The 20,536-nt window shown below is 39.8% G+C and overlaps 1 protein-coding gene across 2 annotated transcripts in view; it reads right to left on the minus strand.

The window, feature by feature from the left end:
* Positions 1-19,939, minus strand: part of LOC110532152 (paired box protein Pax-7) — a 67,588-nt gene extending 47,649 nt beyond the window's left edge. Inside the window, exons 1-5 of one of the 2 annotated variants that reach the window (XM_021615802.2) lie at positions 19,691-19,939; positions 19,393-19,487; positions 18,017-18,252; positions 17,390-17,519; positions 16,965-17,093 (exon numbers count right to left, since the gene is read on the minus strand). In XM_021615802.2, coding sequence (XP_021471477.1) covers positions 16,965-17,093; positions 17,390-17,519; positions 18,017-18,252; positions 19,393-19,487; positions 19,691-19,716 — 616 coding nt within the window. In that variant the 5' untranslated portion in view covers positions 19,717-19,939. Of the gene's footprint in view, positions 1-16,964; positions 17,094-17,374; positions 17,520-18,016; positions 18,253-19,392; positions 19,488-19,690 lie in introns of both variants that reach the window. The other variant, XM_021615801.2, reaches the window with a different exon arrangement.
* Positions 19,940-20,536: the final 597 nt, after the last annotated feature.

A 20,536-nucleotide genomic window follows, 5' to 3' on the forward strand; every position in this document is an offset into this window, starting at 1 on the left:
CCGGTTGTAATACTACAGAACACATTTTTTACACACAGCATATCATGCCGTCATATTGTATTCCCCTAAACGCCAGCTTATAATATGTTTCGATCACCCTCCAATGCCACTGAGATCATTTTATTATCATTATTGACATTTGTGTGGGTATTATTAGCAGTGTATCATGAGCATGTTGTCTACATTATGTAAGTACCTTGTAAATAAACTTCTCTGCATTTATCACCTTAATTACTTTCCTGGACTTTACATCAAGTGCGTATGTTTTGTTCCCACAAGAGACGCGTCTAATGTAAAGTAAATGTAAACATTGGTGAAACATCCATGGTTTGTTGACTGTTGACATGGGTTTGTTCGTCCTGGACGTCGGCCAAGACAGAGGGACAATGAGCGACAGAGCTCTGGAGAGAGCAGCATGCACTCATTATGGGTCATTCTGAAAATCATATTAGTTCCAGTATATTTACAATCAAGGCCTGCTTTCAGTTTTACACAAAAGCATTGACCAGTTTCAGCTAACGGAATAACTCCACGCCATGCGTCACTGTCTACAAAGTTTTTATTTGATTTGATTACTTCCTCAAGAATAACTGTGTATTGTCGCTGTATATTTCCTGAACAAGTTTATCCTTATGCGTGTGTGCATTTTGTTGCCATTGTGCAACCCTTCTCTTTGTCTGACAGTTTAAAGAGGGAGAGAGAAAAAAAAACACACTGTACAAACAGGCCATTATGCTGTGCTATCTCTGACATGCATCTGTTTCTCCACAGTCTCTCAGGCCTTGGGGCTAGATTTATCCAAACCTGCGCACCTCCCCCCCCCCCATCTCCTCCCCCATTCCCTGCAAGAGATCTTAAGTTCACTGTACTCACTGTCTACAGAACACCACAGTGGATTGGATGAGATGCAAGAGAGGATGGATAGGGGGGGGATCAGGAGGATTCACTTGCTATGACATATAAATTATCTTAATGGTCATTGCATCAAATTCAGGCATGTAATAATAATGTTCATTCTCAAAGTTCTCTCTTTTGATTCACATTTGTCTCATTGTATGGTTGCGGTAATACTAAGAAGAAGAAGAAAACAGCAAGAAGCAAGTGAACAAGGGAAGGAAAGAACAGAGTTCCATAATCTCTTGCTTCCACAAGAAACAATTAGGCCCTTATTCTTTCTTTTTAAAATGAAAATAAAAAGTAACGGAGGAGAGATGATGAGTGATGCTCGTTTAGGGGTCTTGTCGTGTTCCTGAAGCGGGCCCCTTAAAGAAAATAATAGTGTCCGCCGCCTCTGTGTGAGGGACTCAGGGCCTCCCAGTCCTTTCAGGCCCAATAGAGGCAGCACCTCAGGGGGCCGCTTGGCCCTGAAAAGAGAGCCTGACAACCCACCGGAGCTCCGTGGGGCATCAATAAACGCTGACATATTGACTCTCCTTAGCCGAACAGCACACCTAAGTGCTGACTGCATATTAAACCATTAAAAGGTTGGGAAAGTGCACGGACTGCACCAAGTGGGTTGGAGGGCGGGTGGGGTAGGGCGGTGGAGGAGAGTTGCAGGAACGTAGGCCTGGTATATTGATGGGGGGTGGGAATTTGGCACCTGGAAGATGTATGTGTTGCCCAATGTGTGATGCATCTCTATATGGCTCATTTAATAGCTCGTAATTTAACAACAACATGTAGGGCTTCAATAGATGTACAGTATTTGATTATAATAGTACTAGAGACTTATGGGAGTACTGTGGTTTGCAACAAATCTTATCTCTGTGTCTAAACATCACATATAACACATACTGTACAGTCATCCTGACGTGTACAACTGTGTAACCACTCACACTTTCATTGAAGAAAAATGCCCCATTCCAACTGAATCATTTTAATTTGCTATCGAAACTGTGAACAATGACCACCCATTTTGAAAGGAAGTGCTGAGCTAACGTCGTCAACAGAAACTGGAAAGAGTGCTCATTTGACCTGCCATAAATAGGAAGGCTGCTTGGCGTTTGAAGAGCAGGTGTCCATTTTCAACAGATCTCCCTCTCTGTACCCGACGGTGCTCTTTCATTTCCTGATATAAAGACCTCGCTAATTGAGGTCAAAGCGAAAGTAATAAAATTATGAAAGAGCCACAAAAGGGAAGCTGGCAAACTCTGCCCATTGGCATCGGACTCTGATCCCCCAACAAACACCCTCAAATCCAAGCGGCCAAAAAATAGGCTAAACTAAACTGATGGAGAGAGTAGGACCATGAATAAAAACCACAGACACTCCAAACAGAGTAGCCTACAAAGCTGTATTCATCTAACTCATTCAATATCCAATAAATAAGTCATCATCCCACAGTGACTGCAACAAAATGGCCATCGTTTAGTAAAAAACACAAAAATGTATAGTTACATCAAAACATGCAGTGAATGGTGGCATAGGTTGTAAGGTTTTGTTGAATATACAGTATTTCCAAAATGTAGACTAATTCAATAGTTTCTAATGAATATTCATGCATAGCTTAAAATCCACACACACAGACACACACACTCCTAACACCAAATGAGTCCCCCATCCCAACACCAAACTTAAGTTTTTCCATCCAAAATCCACAATATGCTGTTAACATTTCAGGGAATTCATTATATCATGGGTATCATCATCACACACACACACACACACACACACACACACACACACACACACACACACACACACACACACACTCACACACACACACACAACACTGTATAGGCTAGGACACAGCGCAGCCCGGCTCTGTCCTCTCAGTAGATGCTGTATAGAACTGGTATTGAACTCAATCTAGCCCTTCACAAATATGTTTGCCTTATCAAGGCATTACGTCTTAGCAAACTAGCGGTTATTAAATGCAAAGTCTTTATCTGCTCTCTCTCCCCCAGCTGTGGCATGCATATGTCTCATTTACTGATAGAAAACGGCCTTAGAAATAACAAAATGCTGACTGTCAATATAACCACAGAGTTAGATTATGACGGGGTGGAAATATAATACTCAAGACAAAGCTATATTAGAGATATACAAATGCAAGCCCTTAGTGGACCGCTCGGGGCTTAAAAAAGAAAATGCCAAAAGTTTTATAAGAGCAAAGAATAATCTTATTTTGAATAAAAGCAGATTAATAATCATAGAAAAGGGTTTTCTCCCCCTGCAAACAAAATAAGTGATTTTGACTTGTTGAGTCTATTTAAAGATTACAGTTAAAAGGTGCTTTGAAATGCAACCCATGTGTTTATGTGAGAGGGGGAGATAGCTGAGAGCTTGATCTGGTGCCTTTCTGTTGGGAGTGCATCCTTTTAAAACCAAGATGAAAAATCAACAGTGTGGCAGCTGTCCTTTTCAAGCAGATCTGATATCCACTTGGTGAAACATTGGTCAAATCAAGTCTAAAACAGGAACGAGAAACTTGTCTATCACTTAGGCGGCTCAAATTCAATCGCATGTGTAAATAAATGATGAATAAAAATATGAACACATAATGACTTGTGGGAATCGTAAGAAAGAAAACTACTCCCTTTTGGCAGACACACCATGATATAATGAATTCTCTAAAATGTCAACAGCATATTGTGGATTTTGGATGGAAAAATTGAGTTTGGTGTTAGGAGGGGGGAATCATTTGGTGTTAGGTGTGTGTGTGTGTGTGTGTGTGTGTGTGTGTGTGTGTGTAGGGGGGGGGGGGGATCAGCATGAAGGGAGAGTGCCAGTGGATGCATAAGTAAGCCCATTAGTAAAAACTGTAAGACAAGCCCCCTGTTTGAAGCTGGGGGAGAACAGCCTCACCCTCTCCCTCCCTCCCTCCCTACCACTCTCCTGCAGCTGGCCTGCCCTACTGTTGTTCACATACTGGCCACCGCATTCACTATTCAAGTCGGTGGGGAAAAAATCTGAGCAAATTTCTGATTTGCAACACTCTGGGAACATGTTTATTGTCTTTGTGTGAGGGCAAAACACACATATAAATAAAGCAAGGGCAGAGATCCCGGGGTGAAGATGCTAAGGAGCAGAAAATGGAAGATTTTATGGCCATAAGTGGCGTGGGCTAATGGTGATTTTTAAACTATTGGACCATGGTGTTAACTACTAATCAGTGCTGTGACACTGGCCAAATGCCTTTGTACTTAATTATATATGTCATGCCCCCATTGTCGTGGAATTAGCACAAACGGATTGTTGTTCATTTTAAACATACTTCTTGGACAGAATGGAATGTAGACATTTGTCTAGCTACTCACTAATCAAGCACACACAATGGCAGAGAGCAACTTTATTATATAAATAGGTGACCATTGTGAAGTAATACTGAAATCATAAAATTGGTTGAAATGTGTTTGTCCTTCATAAAAATGGTTAACACTGTCTTAGGCCATGAGATGGGAGGGACTTATCAATTGAATCCATAAAAGTGAGCCCAATAAATATGTCAAGGAAGCAATTATCTTGGGTTATAGAAAATCTCGTCTCAGTTCACTGCTGCCTTGCAGACAGTTGTGGTGGAGAAAAGTGAAGATGAGGAAGAGTTAGGTGGGGTGTTAATGACCTGGCTGTGGCCTTAAGGCCAGGATAAGTCAGCACCACAGAGACCTGTGAACCCAGCCAACTGAAGTAAGCTTTGCCACTAAATGTGTTAGCGTCAACCATTTTGTGAAGCAGTCAGGGCTCTCAGGAACGTTATTAAAAATAGTTGTTTGGATCCTAGATGCCGATCAGACGAGCAGCGCTCCAAGCCACGTTGTATTCATCGACACTGGCACGCCTGTGTCTGCTAGAAGTTCCATCTGAATTATTGCTGCGTCTCCATAACAATATCGTCATGTTCACGTTGCTGTCCAAATCATCTCTTGTATTTATCTCAGCTCGCACATTTCCCCTCGCTTCTAGCCTAGCATTTAGTTTCGTACAACAGGAGTTAATATAAGCCACGCTGTCTGCCTGTCCGACCCCGAAAAGTGTTTCACTCTTGAAATGCGATCTCCCCTGTACCATTGAGAACAAACGTTGTCCAGACGAGACCAGGCGAAATTTCACATCAACATCATTATTATTTTATACCAATAGAAAAAGCTAGTGTACTGTCATTCCTGGTGCAATGTTTGACGCAACTGGGTTACCTGAAGTTGACTAGCTAGCTAGCAAATGACAAGAACTTTGGTCAGCCTGTATAGAGAAAATGTTTTTTTTTAGTACGGGCGACCAATCCTTTTTCAAAGCAACTATGCAAAAATAATTAACGACTAGAGCGTCTGTAGCAACATGGCCAAAATAACTAACGACCAGATGTGTGTCCGGATTATATCTTCTAGTGGAAGAATGTCATTTCATGAAAATTGTATCAAAATAACATTTTTAATGAAGATATTTCATTCATTGTTATTTGAATATGTTGGCAACCTTTTTAAAACTGCAATAAGGCACACGGGTCAGTGCGATGTAATGAATATAGTCCCATGTAAATGGGTTGACTGTCCCACCACTTTGCCTCAGGCCAAACAATGCCATTTACCTGTGAGTATATTCATTACATAGTGCCTCTTGTGCCTTTTTGCTTAAAACAATCATCTGTAAAAAAATGTTCAACTTCACTTCAAATGTGCCACAAGCTAAATGTAATATACCTATTGGTTAGAGTCTGTTGTGGCAACCTTTGGATATCCTAGAATACAGACAGGTGTTGGTTACCTTAGTTTCCATCGTCCTTTTATGACTGCCTAGTAAAACAAGTGATCTACTCCATAAGCAAGCAGCAGGTTTTAAGGGACAGGTTTACGGTGAAATAAAAGCTTTTAATTTGAGACGCCTGTTTGCACTCCTAGCTGATCGACACACGCTTCTCCACTGAGATGTAGAATCACACAAAACAGCACAGGAGGGAAATATATCAATGCAAGTCCTCACAGGTATCTTCAAATAAATATTGACAATCCAGATAATATACACAGAATATTTTTTTCACAAAGTATATGGGTATTTAAAGGGGTTTGACACCATCAAAACTAAGTACACTATGTTTATATTACTAGAGAGCGGCACCAAACATATCAATCACATTGAGTAATACTCTAATTGTTTTTAATGCAACATTTGCCCCCTCTTAAATAACTGCTTATAAAACATACTAGGAAGTACTCATCTTTTTTGAATAACCCCTTTTTGCGAGTGATTCCAAGGATTCAAAGAGAGCACTCTTGTGGTAGTGAAAAGAGAGGCCTCTTAAAAAATACAAATTATCAGTTTGAACAGAAACTGACTCAAACCCAACCACCAATATGGCTGTCCCCAGGCTTCAACACCCAACAACACAGTACTGTCAGCTCTCCACATGACTATGGCAATATCCCTTCATAAAACAAACAGACAGGGGGTTGCCCAGTAAGCCAGACTGTAGCCTAATAAAGACATTTTCAGAGTACACAAAGATAACTTCCAATTCACAGCCAAAATGTTCATAACAATAACTGCAACAGTTGACACTTACAGTAAATATAAACAACAAGTGATTGGGAAATGTGCGAGAGCAGAGTGTAACCGAGGGGGCTCTGTTTGGAAAACTAACAAAGTATTGATATTTCTTCTCCACTTTTGTTTGCTGCGACGTTATCCTCTCTAATGACTGTTTCAGAGGGTAATCAGGCCCTAGTCTTGTCCCTGCTCCACGTGTACCCCCTTGTGTTGTCCCCCAAGGTCCAGCCCGCCTTACACGGCTTGGTTGAACAGACGCCCAATGACCACAGGCCATGGAGGCTGATTGTGTTGCTAATTGTGACACCTGCTAGGGATGGCTGCTATAGGCTGTGTCCGCAGTGCATTCAGACACCCCCAAGGCTGCCCAGGGTCACCTCTCCCGGGTGGTGCCTACTTAGGGAGCAATGGGTCTGGGCTGGATACACTCACAAATCATAGTCCCCAATTAGGTTGTAGGCCGGGGTGGAGAGGGTTTAGTAACTTTAGTCTGTGAATTTCGTAAGAGCAGTGTTTCCTCAGGCTGTTGATTCCACAGTCACTGCTCAGCAAGGTTCTAGCTGGTAAACATAATTTAACATTTCAAGAGAAATGGTTTCTTTGCAATTATGTTCAACGACTGAACCCAAAGCGAACCAACACACTCGCTGACTGATCTGGCAAGCAGGAACTACTGCTTGGACTGAGAACAAAGTTGTTTCGGCTGAAAGGAATACCATCATCGCTAAAAGCCACTTATCACCCATTCAACCTGCATGTGGACGAGAAATGCTCCGGTTCATACCGTGAAAAAGCGAGGGAGCATAAGTAAAACGTTTCTCTCTCCCTCACTCTCTTTTTCATTGCGATTAGCATATTTCTCTCAGTGTCGTGACACCTGCTGTCCAGAGTGGGCGTGCGGAACACAAGGCTTTACTTCAAACACAAGCAAAAAAGATCAGCAAAAACCAACGCTTTGACTCGACCAGACCAACCAACCAACCCCCAGATTGGAGCCTTCCCACTGCAGATGTACATTAATGCATGGAAATACCAATCGGCACCGCAGCAGCACCGAAGAGTAAAACCCCTCCTTTTTCAACATGGCTGTTGTCTAGCTCGATTGTGTCAGTTTGAGGGAGCCCATTCAAACGTATTCATGCATCTGCCTTTGAGGCTCAATGGAAGCTAGTTTATAAACTGTCAGCCTGTTTGCTTGAAGCCTTTGGTTTGCATTGTTTCCTTCCCCTTAATAAACTTTTGGAGGAGTTCATCAACTCGCCTGAATAGCCAATGGTGCGGGGCCAAAGACACAAAATAACAGACGGTTCTCTATCCCCATTCACTTTTTTTCTTTCTTTCCCTTTTTAAGTGACTGCTTGTATTTCAATAGACTGATTGGGTAGACACACATCAGGGGGATTTCAGGCCAAACCAAAAAAGCTGGTTTAGCTACAAAGAGGCTTCTAAAAGGCAAAACACAAACAGTTGACGTTTAGCTCCTTGGTCACTGACACTAACAGAGGGAGTTATGAACTATAACACAGATACAACCTGGATAAAATCGACAATGAGTCTCTAACTTTAACGTGTGTTCTCCTGAAAGTACATTTATATCACGCAAACAGACACTAATGATTGGGCAGACAACATACACTTAACATGGCCGAGCAAGATAGTTAGGGCCTTGCATTGCATAACCTCAATCTCTCCAGAATGGTAGCTTTGAGTGTACAATGATGAAGTTAGGGTGTAAAAAAACATAATTTGAATTAAAGTGAATATAAATGATTTGATGGTAGTTGGTTAAATATATTCTCACATATATTATTTAGGATGGCATGTAAAATAAGTGGCACAAATTACATTCATGCAAAGATTTATATAGAACCATTAATCCACTTTCAAACCTTTCAACAGCTTCAAGGTTTATTTTAGAAGAAAATGTAGGGGCTTAATGGTTGCTTAATCTCTATATATTTAGGGTCATTTCATACCCAATTAGAATGGATTTGTGCATTTTGAACAGCGTTTGCTTTTAGGGAGTCGAATCCTAGACAAATACACTTGTAAGAATGACTTTCTTGTGCCTGTGTCGACAAACTAAGATGTCATTATGCCTCCATTTGCTTACAGGTCCACCTGGGCAAAAGTAACGTGGTTCCCTTGGTGTGTGAGATAACTTCAATTTGAACATTTCATATTAACATTCCTCTCTGATTCAATCCTGTTTCTGTCACTTTGAACTTGATCTACGTTCTTGGAAATGGGCCACAGCAAACTCACAAATATTAACTTGCACAGAGTGAGCTAGGTAGATGTACCAAAATTAAATTTCCCAAAAAACTTTCATTATCAATACATAATTAATATTCTATCATATAAAGGTTTGATTTACATAATCATGATAATAATAATCAAATGTTATTTTAAAAGTGTTATTGCAGGTGCAGCGAAATGCTTATTTGACAGATTTTTAAAATGCTACTAATAATGTTATTATAAATGATACTATGGTTATTAAATAAATATACCGTTATTATCATTCACCAAATTATAGGCTACTGTCGGCTACTTTTAAAGGATAGGCTATATGGGACGTTCTTAGCAGCTATGTTAGGTAAACTCAGCAGTCTCGACCTTAATTAACCTTGTGCTGCAATGTTCTCATGGTATGAGGATATGGTTTGAACCTGAGCATTGAGAACTTGTTATGGTCCAGTTATTATAGGCTGAGATGAAAGGGTTTAAGATACCTCTCCTACCGTGGGCCGTCTCCCTAGGTTCCCCGGATGAATTACATGAGAGAGCGAAATGAGTTGGATTTAACTGAAGGTATCCAGACCCCAGGAGCCGCTGTCAAATCCCCACACATGCGGTGTCTAATAAACCAGTCATGCACAAAATATCAAGTTAACACAGCAGACAGGCAAACGAAAAGGAAACCACTGGTCTTTATTGCGTAGTCAAAACTCATAGGCTATACTGTAGGTGGTGGTTTGGTCTAGTTTTCTTTGTAGGATACATGCCTGGTCTTAATGGTGCAACTTGAAACCGACGAAAAAATGTAGATTAGTAGAATCTGGCGATGTTAATTTAACATGTTTTACTCAAAGATACGATCCTGACCTATTTTCTAAATTCTGCACCATCAAGCGTTATTCGGTAGGCTATTATGAATGGCCTAGGTGTCATGTCATTTTCGATTACTTTATGTGTTTGGTGCAATATGTTACTGATTTATATTTTATTGATAAATCCCCAAAATGCCCCATGAGTAAAGTAGGCTACTTCTAATTTGACAAAACACCCTCGATAACCCTGCACAATAAGACATCTCCAAAAATCACTATGCGTCTCACCAAGGGATCAATTAACCGTCAAAACATTCGGTGACATTGTCAATCCGTTTGTTTAGCCATATTTGTATAGCTTAAGATTTTTGTGTTTTCCTTTGTCCCATTGGCTATCATTTGCAAACGGAGCTTAATGGTTGCCCAAGGCTTCTGACTGCCCTGAACCTCGTTTTGCTCATTTCTGCTTTGTGAAATGCTTCCCTTTTGTTCACTGATCAGTCTCCCATTGGGTCGCCAAACAAGATTCTTGGCATTTGTCGGCAAAATGAAAGCAGGATTAAGGAATGGCTACTGAACGCTCTATGGCAAAGAAGTGGGCTGCTATTCTCGCTTTCAAAACCGCTTCCCAGTTTAGTTGCCCCTCTTTATATATTTGTTTTCTCAAAGACGCCATTGATGCAGTTAGAAGTGATGAAGAATAAAAGGAAAATCAACAAGTAGCCCAAGCTCTATTTTTCTTACTACAATAGTGACAATATTTGTGCTTCAGTTTGGTCAAATATATTTCAATATTTTCAATCATAATGCGGTTATAATTATACATTAAATAACATGTTTATTCAATTGGACATAATACCAGACTAAGCTACATCTGAATTGAATTAAACATTCGATATCAGATATTAATATGGACTATATTAACTAATTGTCATAGTTAAAAGGCATATTGGCCTGTATATTTGATGAACGACCATGCACGACTAAACATAAGCCCATTTTCTCATCAACTGATGAGCGGTCTTCATTTGGGGTCAACAATAGTTCCTTGGCCTTCCAATTTTATGGGCAGCGTACAACAATAGACCGATGGCGAGTCGTGGTATCAAAAACACTATTTGTGACACCACATAGGAAGCCCGGAGGCCAATACTTTTATTGGTGTCAGCAGGAGTTTTCCCTTGTCGTTTGTCCGATTTGTTCCTCAGATCTTGCAGGGCCATGTCCCCCACCAAGCTCCCTAGTACATCCCTGACCCCAACCAACTAGAAATGTTTTTCAATGTAATTGTTGTCAATGACAAATGGAAATGAAATGTAACATTATACATACATTTAAAGTACATGTCCAGTGTTTCGATACATAATGAAATAGGACCTATAATTAATTTGAATATGAGCAAAATCATTTTCCTTAAAATAAATGGTAATTAATTATGTTAAAAAGCAGCTTTGTTGTGTTGAAATGGTGTGGGTGTACCCCAACAATAGAATGGTGGGGATGTATATTGGTCACTGATTGGCCAGCTCAGCCAATGAGGCAGGATGACATCATTCTCCATGAGGAAATAGCAAGCATTTTTTTAAATGGTCTGTTTGAGATACAAGTTTGAGATTGGGTTTTTGAAGTGTTTCATCTCCGATTAATGCATTGACCACAAATACGAGTATAAGACAAGTCAACAACATTATTTGGGTATGAGTTAACAGAATATGAACTTTTAAAAGTGAGATTTTCACTGGACAGTTAAGCCTACTTTAAAGTAAAATGAATAACTCCGTGAAAGTTCTACACCTTGAGATTTGGTGAATGTTTGGGTAGGGGGGAGTTAATTCCTTTAAAGTTATTGAGCAGGAAAGGATTATGTACTTGCCTTTATATGAGGAGAAAAAAAATCCCCATGTAGTCTACAGAAGACCTTGGAATTTTCCTAAGTCGCCCAAAAGGGGAGATTGTCCCTTTAAATAACCCACCAGAGATTCGAGAAGTATTCGCTGCTGGTAGCATGTGCACTCGTATAGGCCCTGTCCCACATGGCAAAAGTGCTTTAATTAATAGACAGGCAGGCTTGAAAGCAGCACTGGCAGTCTGTAATATGATGAACTCCCATTGTGGTGGTGTCACCACAAATGTTTCTGATAAGCAAAAGCACCCAAGGATCAAAGACTATAAGCCTCTCAATTTCCTCTAGCCGCTTCTACTTTTCCTCACCTACTTTTTTCCTCCTCTCTTCTCTTAAAATGTCTGAAACACACAACACGAAATCCCCTTCATGAAAACCCCAGGGTCTGCCTCAGGTTAGCGGGTCACCCAGAGCATTGGTGTATAATTGCACATTAATATTCGACGTGATGAAGAGGCTTACGCTAAGATCGTTCTTTCTCTAGATGTTTTATGTCTTATGAATTGACAGGACAAAATGTGTCATCAATGTAAGATTTCCCCCTGTCCATTTTGAAAACGCGTTCAATCAGCTGCTGTGATGTTGATGTAGACTATAGCCTAAGTCATGGAAGGGAAAAATATACGTCGCCATCATAATATCATTTTCCTAATCTAATGAGTGTATACTAATTTACTGCAGTACCCCCGATGGTGTTTCTTGCTTAATAACGACCATCTAAATACATTCTAAGGAATGCTCTTGGGGGAATGTGAAGGTGTTGGGCTGCCTGTAAGATGCACAAAAGCATGTAAACCATGACCCCTTATTCAATGAACGTATATAAATATTGTTTGATGTAAGGGAAGCAGGCTTAACAAAACTGATTTAAATAAATTACAGAAGAATTATGTTGCCTCTTAAATCTCGTTTGGGGAATGAGTGATTTTGACATCTCCCCATGTTTATTTTTAGTAAGGTCCTACATGGCCTTAAAAAGCACTAGGCCCTAGTTCACCGGATGAATGGGGTATCTTATTATTCCTAGCATTAAAGAGATGCAACATGCTTAACAAAGACTTTTAAATAGTAAATTATGGTCATTTGTTGCTGGTTTGGCTAATTTGATTTGTTCCACGAATTATGTAACTTGGTTTATCGGGATTCCGTGTAATAGAGTTCCGTCTGGTCGACGGGTTTATAGCCTACCCATGCACATTTGTTAAACCTCTAAAAAACACTATATTTCTGGCCCCAACAGTGGAATTAAATGGCAAATCATTATTATTTCGGTCTTGAAACGTTGTAAGGGAGAATCGCCATCAACATTAACTGCATTCGTCACGGATAGGCCTACCCAATCGAAAGGTTTAAAGTAGAAGTGTACATAATATCCTAATATCAGCATACTATTAGAATGAAATAACAGTTATAGGAATATATATATAAACCCAGCATACATTATTATTATCATTATCATTATCATTATTATTAGCATTATTATGTCTATTGGGCTATCATTATCATTTGTGATTATTATGACAACTGATGCAACCCCCTCCGCTATTAAAATATTCCACGCAGCCTGTTGTTTTTTGCTTTTTATAGGCTATGTTTCTTAAAAATCTCGCCATGTAAATTCCAATGAAATTTGGAGAGGCAGCGAGGGGGAAAAGGGAGGTTAATCCGAGTTGAATACATTGATGCTCAGCACAGGACCAAGCCTGTGATGATTGTGTTATCTCTACCCAACATTTGGGTCTCCCTCAATTTCAACCCAGCCAAATAGCTGCGAGAAAGTGCAGATGGAGTCACTCTCGATGCCTTAGGACATTTTTTTTTATTAATAGCTAAATAACTTCCCCATACTTTCACTAAATCTCTCTCACCATTCTAGATGGATTTGTTTGAAGTGGTCTTTCGACACATCCAGGCATCCTTTTTCTTTCAATGAAGCTTAGGCTATTTCGGACTCCTAAATATAATTTTCGATTTTCTACAACTGTCTCGGAGAAAAAGCGGCACGCATGCCAGATCATGCTCCGGAATATGTAATATGGCAGCCTTTTGTTTTTATTCAGTATTGCATGACTCCTCAATGTGGCTCAATAGCTCCTCTTATTTCTATAACCATTTAAATATGTAGACCATTTATATCATGGTTTTATGGGTACTTTCGGTCGCTCTTTGAGTTCTCGGTATAGCCTATCTATCATTTCCAAACGCGTTTTCTAGGTTATATGTCTCCTTTTAAGACGTGTATTTAACGTCGTTTGAAATTGAATACAGAGAACGGCCGTGTCTGAGGCCTGGGGATGAGTGACATCTCGCTATCTCCTTGTGGCCTCTATCATTTCCTCTGATCCCACTCACAACAGTCACAAATCCCGCCTGGCCCCTGTTTGATTAGATTGAGAACCTCAGGTAATCCGACCGTTTGTTCAAGTGTCCATTTGTCCCTTCTATCACGCAGGGCTGAAGATGGTGCGTGTTGGTTTAATCAAAACCAATTGTTCTTTATGAATTGACCGATACACTCCTTTCAGCCACCATTTAGGTGTGCATTTTCTCAGCACCAATGCAACATTTGAAATTAGGTCACTCATCGACCATAGGCTATAGCTATGCCAATGGGATGATCAGTGCAGATATCCTGATAACGGTTGAACGCAATCTTTTAAACATTGATATGATCACGTAATAAATCCTTGATCTCGATCATAATGACCTACTATCTATTTGTAAACATATATTGAGACTATTACCTTATAATTAGTCCACTCTGGTGTAACAAAACATCATATCATAAGTCTTTACATCTCAACATAAGCTCTTTGGAAGGGGCAACGTGTGCCACTATCAGCAGTCCCCTTCTAAACTTGGCAAACATGTCACTCACGCAGTGTTTAAATACGTTCTAATGCAATCTGTCAATATCAGCATGGATGGAAAACATTTGGCCTACTATTTTACGGAGCATAGCTGCAGTATTCTCTTCCCCAAAAGCCAAAGCATTCGCAGTCAACTTAAAATCAGAATGGACAGCAGCGGTTATTTTTGAAAGCTCAGACTTCAAACACGATGCCCCCTTGTTTGGTGAAACCACCCCCGCTGTATTCTAATAAGCCTATGCATCTAGCAATTTGCTTGCAATATAAACTGTACAATTCACTTCAAATTGACATTTCCATCACCAGATTCGAGTTTGGCATGTTAAGAGTTATATGCTCCAATGCAATCCCAAAATAAAAATGAAATAAAACAAAATAAATATATGAATACAATCTCGACAACTATAGCCTATAAAAGAAACCTAAAATCTCATGAATTTGTGCCTGCGGCTAGCTGCAGAGTGGGCCGTTTAGAGATGAAAGTGAAAAGAAATAAAAGGCTCAATTTAATCTGCTCTAAAACCCTTCAACATAACGTTTGTGCTTGAAACTCCAAGAGTGAGGGCTGATAGGGGATAAATACATTTCTTACCATGCCTGCGAGCTATTACACCCCTCTCCAACACAGACGCCTATTCAACAGACACCGGTTTCATTACGAGCTGTAATAAGTCTTAACATTATTAAATGCCAGCCGGATGATAGAATGAAACAAGCGCAGAGATGAGTCTTTTTAAGAATAAAAAAAAATGGGACAGTTGGTAGCCTGGTTTCAACATGTCACCATCAAAAGCCAAACGTGGGCAAAACATTTACAGAGGGTTTGCGAGACCATTTCATGTCCAAAAGAACGCAGGATCTACAGTGGGGCCTATGGGTTAATGTACATTATAGGCCATATATCCATAGCCTATATAGCCCAATCTTAGTTACTTTCACACGGTGTATGCATGGGCTAGGCTACTGACAAATAGGCCGATGACAACGTGGTTTGAAGCCAATCAGGTTAGATTTCTAACGAAGAATTGTGGTTTAATCAAAAGCGCTACAGCCCCCGCTGGCCCCTGAATCGGCTCAATTGTTGGCGGGTCAATTGTTGGCAGTGGAACCCGTTTCAACACGGCTGTCGAGCTATCATGGAGAGGCGTTCTGTCTACAATACGACGTGATCATACAGCGACACGTAAAATAAACAGTAGTCCATAATGAACTGGTGTCATGTCCCATAGGTCAGTTATGTACAGATCTACTAACAAGGTGCAGGCAACTTCATGCTCGAGATAAACCAACAACACAGGCCATTTCATGACACGAGCCCATAGACAACAAACTATAAACATCTATCAATGAATCGGTTTGTGAAATAGATTAAGAGTATGTTATAGGCTAGTCTACATTCACTTACAGACCCATTTACCCCACCCCCTTCATTGAGAAAACATCAGTAAAGGTTCAGTCAGAACAGAAAATAGCTCGATTCTAAAAAGCATATGCATTTCCAAACAACAATCGAAACGCATTTTGCACCCTCCACTGCTTAATCTATTCCAACAGACGATTTTATAATATTACAAAACTATATACCAGCAGGGTGGATTGAATAATTCATTCGCCTTTCGTTCTCCTCTTGGCCTTTTGTCCAAAGTTTTCTCCTCCTTTCTTTGCGGGTTTTTAAGTGTGAAAAAAAACGTCCCACTCCTCCTTTCACTACCCTGCTTTTGAGGGGTTTGCCTTTGTACCTCAGAATCCCTGCCTTCAATGGAGTGGAAGTCTTGAGAACTGAAGTTCATCTTCAAGTTTAGAGAGGCTGTCGCTTTAGAGAAAGGCTTTTTGTGCGACCGTTTAAACAACAGATAGGCTACAAAATGGTTGATCATTTCATTTGGAAATCCCTGTCTTTTTTTCAGACACAGGATCTAATGTATTTTGACTAGATAATACCGAGGTCCCATCAAAAAAGCGCCAGGACAAAAGACAACCTTTGTTTGTAGCCTAAATATTCCACATAATAAAATATATGTTTAAAACTGACCCAAAAAATGACAACTAAAAAAGTGTAACAAATAATAATAAGCCATTTTCAAATAGACCTAGGCCTAATAAAAAAACGAATTAGGCTACAATTGCGGCACGTTTATCGTTTTAGCAAATGACTAGCTTCCGGTTTATTTTAGCTTACATATTAGTTAGTCTATAGGACTATGATAATACCCAGCTATGAAGCAGTATACACGCGCTACCTAAATAGGCTAATGTCCAGGATCAAGAATCGCTGCAACCTGCTGGTCGTAATTGATATTGATTGTTACATCGGTCATCTGTCAGTTGTCGTTTCAAGGGACCATTTACCAGCACCAAAGGAGTCTGTTGTGCAAATGAATGCAGTCACAAATACCCTCCGTCAAGGCTCATATAAATAATTAAGCAGGTCTAGTTACGCTTGTATTGGCAAACAGCTTAACATCACGAAAAAAAAATCACAAATGTGTGCAAAAGAGCAATTAGGTCCGTTTTAAATTAAGGAAGTGCATTCCGTGAACAAAACAAACAAAGCTGAACAAAAATATTGCAACATATTGAGCGCACAGAATGTTGTGCATAGGCCTGTAAGAGGTTGTTTTAAAACGCGAATGTAATCCAATTGAATTAGCCTACCTTTATCGCCAAGAATGCCATCGATGCTGTGTTTGGTTTTCTTCTCTCCGTCTTCATCTTTTTTATCACAATCTTCTTCATCATCTTTCTTCCCAAATCGAGCTCTCAGAACACGACTAATGGAACTCACTACAAGAATAAAAACAAAACAAGGTAGGCCTAGGGTAATTGCATAGTCATTACACACAGGCTAAAACAAATGTAAACAAATCGAAATAATAACCTAATGCAATTAAGTTCAGGTAACACTATAGGCCTGTTTTTGGCCGACATAAAACTATGCTTGTAGTTCTAAATACGTCATCAACATAATGTTTGTGATGGTTTCATATCGACCACTATTATGGAGAACTAGTACAACAAAATATATATGAGCAAACAACACTTGTGTAGTAAAAAGGGTTGCTTACCAGATGAGGCCTCACCTGAAGGAACTGTGCTTCTGTCACACACCCCGTCCTTCAGCAGCTTGTCTCGGATCTCCCAGCTGAACATGCCGGGATTCTCGCGCTTGTACTCCTCAATCCGTTTCTCCACATCGGGCGTTGCTACCTGCTTTTGGGTTTAATTTACGCAGAACGATAGTAGAACAGAGAGAAAGAAAGAGAGCGAGAAAGAAAATGAGAAGCAGAAACAATGCAGAAAATAGAATAATAAACAAGAAAAATATTAAAAGAGGAAAGGAGAGGAGAAAGAGCACGAGAAAAATAACTTCAGTACAGGTTGAATGTACTGAAAAATAAATTCTGAATGGACTAATTCCGTTTTTTAAAATACATATTCTCATAGGTAAGCAACAAACATGGAATGGAATACAATATCCACAATAAATACCTTGGATATCCAGTTACTGTTTGAATATTTGGTGTCCATAACGGTAAACAGTCATGATAACAAGAATAAGAATTATACGAATAAATTATAAGAATAGGCTAATATTAATAGTATTATTAATAATACTATTATTAAATGTATTTTGATATTTGTAGGATATTAGCGTGTAATAAAAATGGTTGTTGTTGTTTTGTGAGGTAGAACTTTCTCAAACTCACTCTGGGTTTGCTTCCTCCTATTGCCCCGGGTCGGATTGATCCTGTTTCTTGATACCGACAAAGAATTTTGGACACGCAACCATGGGAAACTCGTAGCTGTCGAGAGATCACGCAGGGACGGATACCGTGGTGGGCCATCTCCACTATCTTGTGTCGGATATGATTTGGCAGTGGTCTTCCGTTGATGAACACTCCACCGAGTTGGTTTACCCGACCTTGACCCAGGGGAGTTGACACTGTGCAGAAGAAAGAAGGCCTACTGTGAAAACATTTCGTGTACACACCAAATGCAACATTAACACCTTATTCGGAATGCATATTGTTTTACAGTGCAAATGATGACTGCTTGATCTTTAGGCCTATAGGCTACATGTTTGAATATTTAGCATATTTTTGTAGCGTTCGAAGATTTTTTGATAGGCCTAATGCAATTGTTATTAGGCTATACGACCTAGTGGAAGTCTATTGCACAATGTAGGCTAGGCCTATATTTGTGTAGTCTATATATACAAATAAATTAATGTAGCCTATAGGCTGTCCTATTCAGAAATTAAATGTGGCCATAAAAACATCAACATAAAGGCCTAAACCCACTGTTACTACATTCAAACTAATTGGACACATTTCCAATAAAGCTTGAAGTGAATGAATCCGTAGCTTACTGAAATTGAAAATGACAAAAATAGATATTTTAGAACAGAATCGACAAGTTATTTTGGGGAAAAATATTTGATTTGAAGGCAGAATTTGTCATTAGCCAGATGACACTTGAGTGTTCCATCCGTCATTGAAGAGGCTGTGAAGTGTGTGGCTTTGTCCGGATTCATTATTCACCGCCATGCCGTACAAATATTGATGTAATCCTTTGATTCGTCGTTTTGATGTGTATTTTACTTTTATTTCCAGCACCAGGACACTTCAACAAATCCCGGATCTAAGATAACTTGCAAGCTTCGTGTTCTCTGAGATTTTATTGGAGCTACTTGAGCACGAACCTTGTCTGGGAGACGCTCCCACGGACGATTAATCAATGCAAATAAATTGTGCCTGTACATTTTATTCACACGTTTGTCTATTTACATAAACAGTCACATAATCGAGTACCCAGACATTGTGAAATTTGACTTTCGTAAAACCTATTGTAGTCTACAGAGGGGGCAAACGTGTATAAAAAAATGAATAGACTAAATTGTCCTTTCAATTTGTATAACTATAGCCAACATTTTGCCGTTTCAAATGTGATTGAGGATAAAGGCCCAAATCAAATGCACATTTTGTTGATAAACAACGTGCTTTAAATTAGTAATAAATGTTGCTTGGAATGATACAGTAATGTCGACAATGATGGATGTTTGTAAATTGCATGCATCACCTACCTTCCAAAGGGAAGCCAGTGCGCGGATAGTTTTGTCCAGGCGCTGGTCGCATCATTCGCGGTACTGTTCCTGGCAAAGACGACTGCATTCTACAGCTAAAAGTAGCAGGAAAAACAAGGCCAATATTTCATCGGCTAAACTAAGTCGAGACTTGTTTGTGGTAATTGTTTTGACGATGAAAAAAACAAGTGCAGTCCACTCAACAAAAAAAAAATGAAAAAAGACAAATAGGCCTATACTCATCCAAACGGACGAATCTCTGAAAACGAAAGACCCCAAAACCGTAAAACACACTTACTTCTGATGTAGCACAGTGGGGAGCATGAGCGAAACAGGACTGCTGAGAAAAAGGTACACTGTGTGTGTACAGAGAGAGGGAGGAGGGTGTCCCTTAACTCTCAAGTGCGCAAAGGTAGCTTAATTCTTTGCAGCGTTTTCCTAAAAGCTCTGGTAGTTTTTGATGACAAAGTCTGCATGGAGGTTGGGTGTTTAAGTGATAACTTTGGCGCACGGCGTAGGGGGTTGTCGCGCGCGCGGATAGGCTCTTGGTCTGAGCTTTTTTTTATTCATGAGGGGAAGCGGAGTACAGCCAAGTTTTCTCCACCAATCACAAAAAACGGCATGCGACGTAAAACACATTTTGCGCCTTCCCATTCATTGCATGCCGCATCAAAACCATCCCAACCTTTTAGATGAAACTGACACTGGGCCCTGGAGATTCTTCTTCAGTGAAAGATAAAACAGTGTGTTTTGGACGTAGAAGTAAACTCAATTCAGGATTTAAGTATGTAGTTTGTTGTTTCATTTACGCATATGAAATATATGCTTTTGGTTGCATATGGCTTAAAGACGCAGGCTATGTGTACAGTCATCTCTAATCTAATCGCATGATAATATTGACAGGAAACGCGATTTGTTCTAAACAACTAGAATACATGACTGAATAGAATAGAATGAATAGAATAGAATACATACCTACTACCATACCCCATTCAAAGGCACTTACATTTTTTGTCTTGCCCATTAACCCTCTGAATGGCACGCATGCCCAATCCAAAAGGGGTCATCTTCGACTTGGTGTGTTCAGAGAAAACTGGAAACCTTCTGTAATGAATGAGTCAGTCATGTATTCTAGTTGTATAGA

The sequence above is a fragment of the Oncorhynchus mykiss genome, chromosome 9 (genome assembly GCF_013265735.2).
Source record: "Oncorhynchus mykiss isolate Arlee chromosome 9, USDA_OmykA_1.1, whole genome shotgun sequence".
Lineage (NCBI taxonomy): Eukaryota > Metazoa > Chordata > Actinopteri > Salmoniformes > Salmonidae > Oncorhynchus > Oncorhynchus mykiss.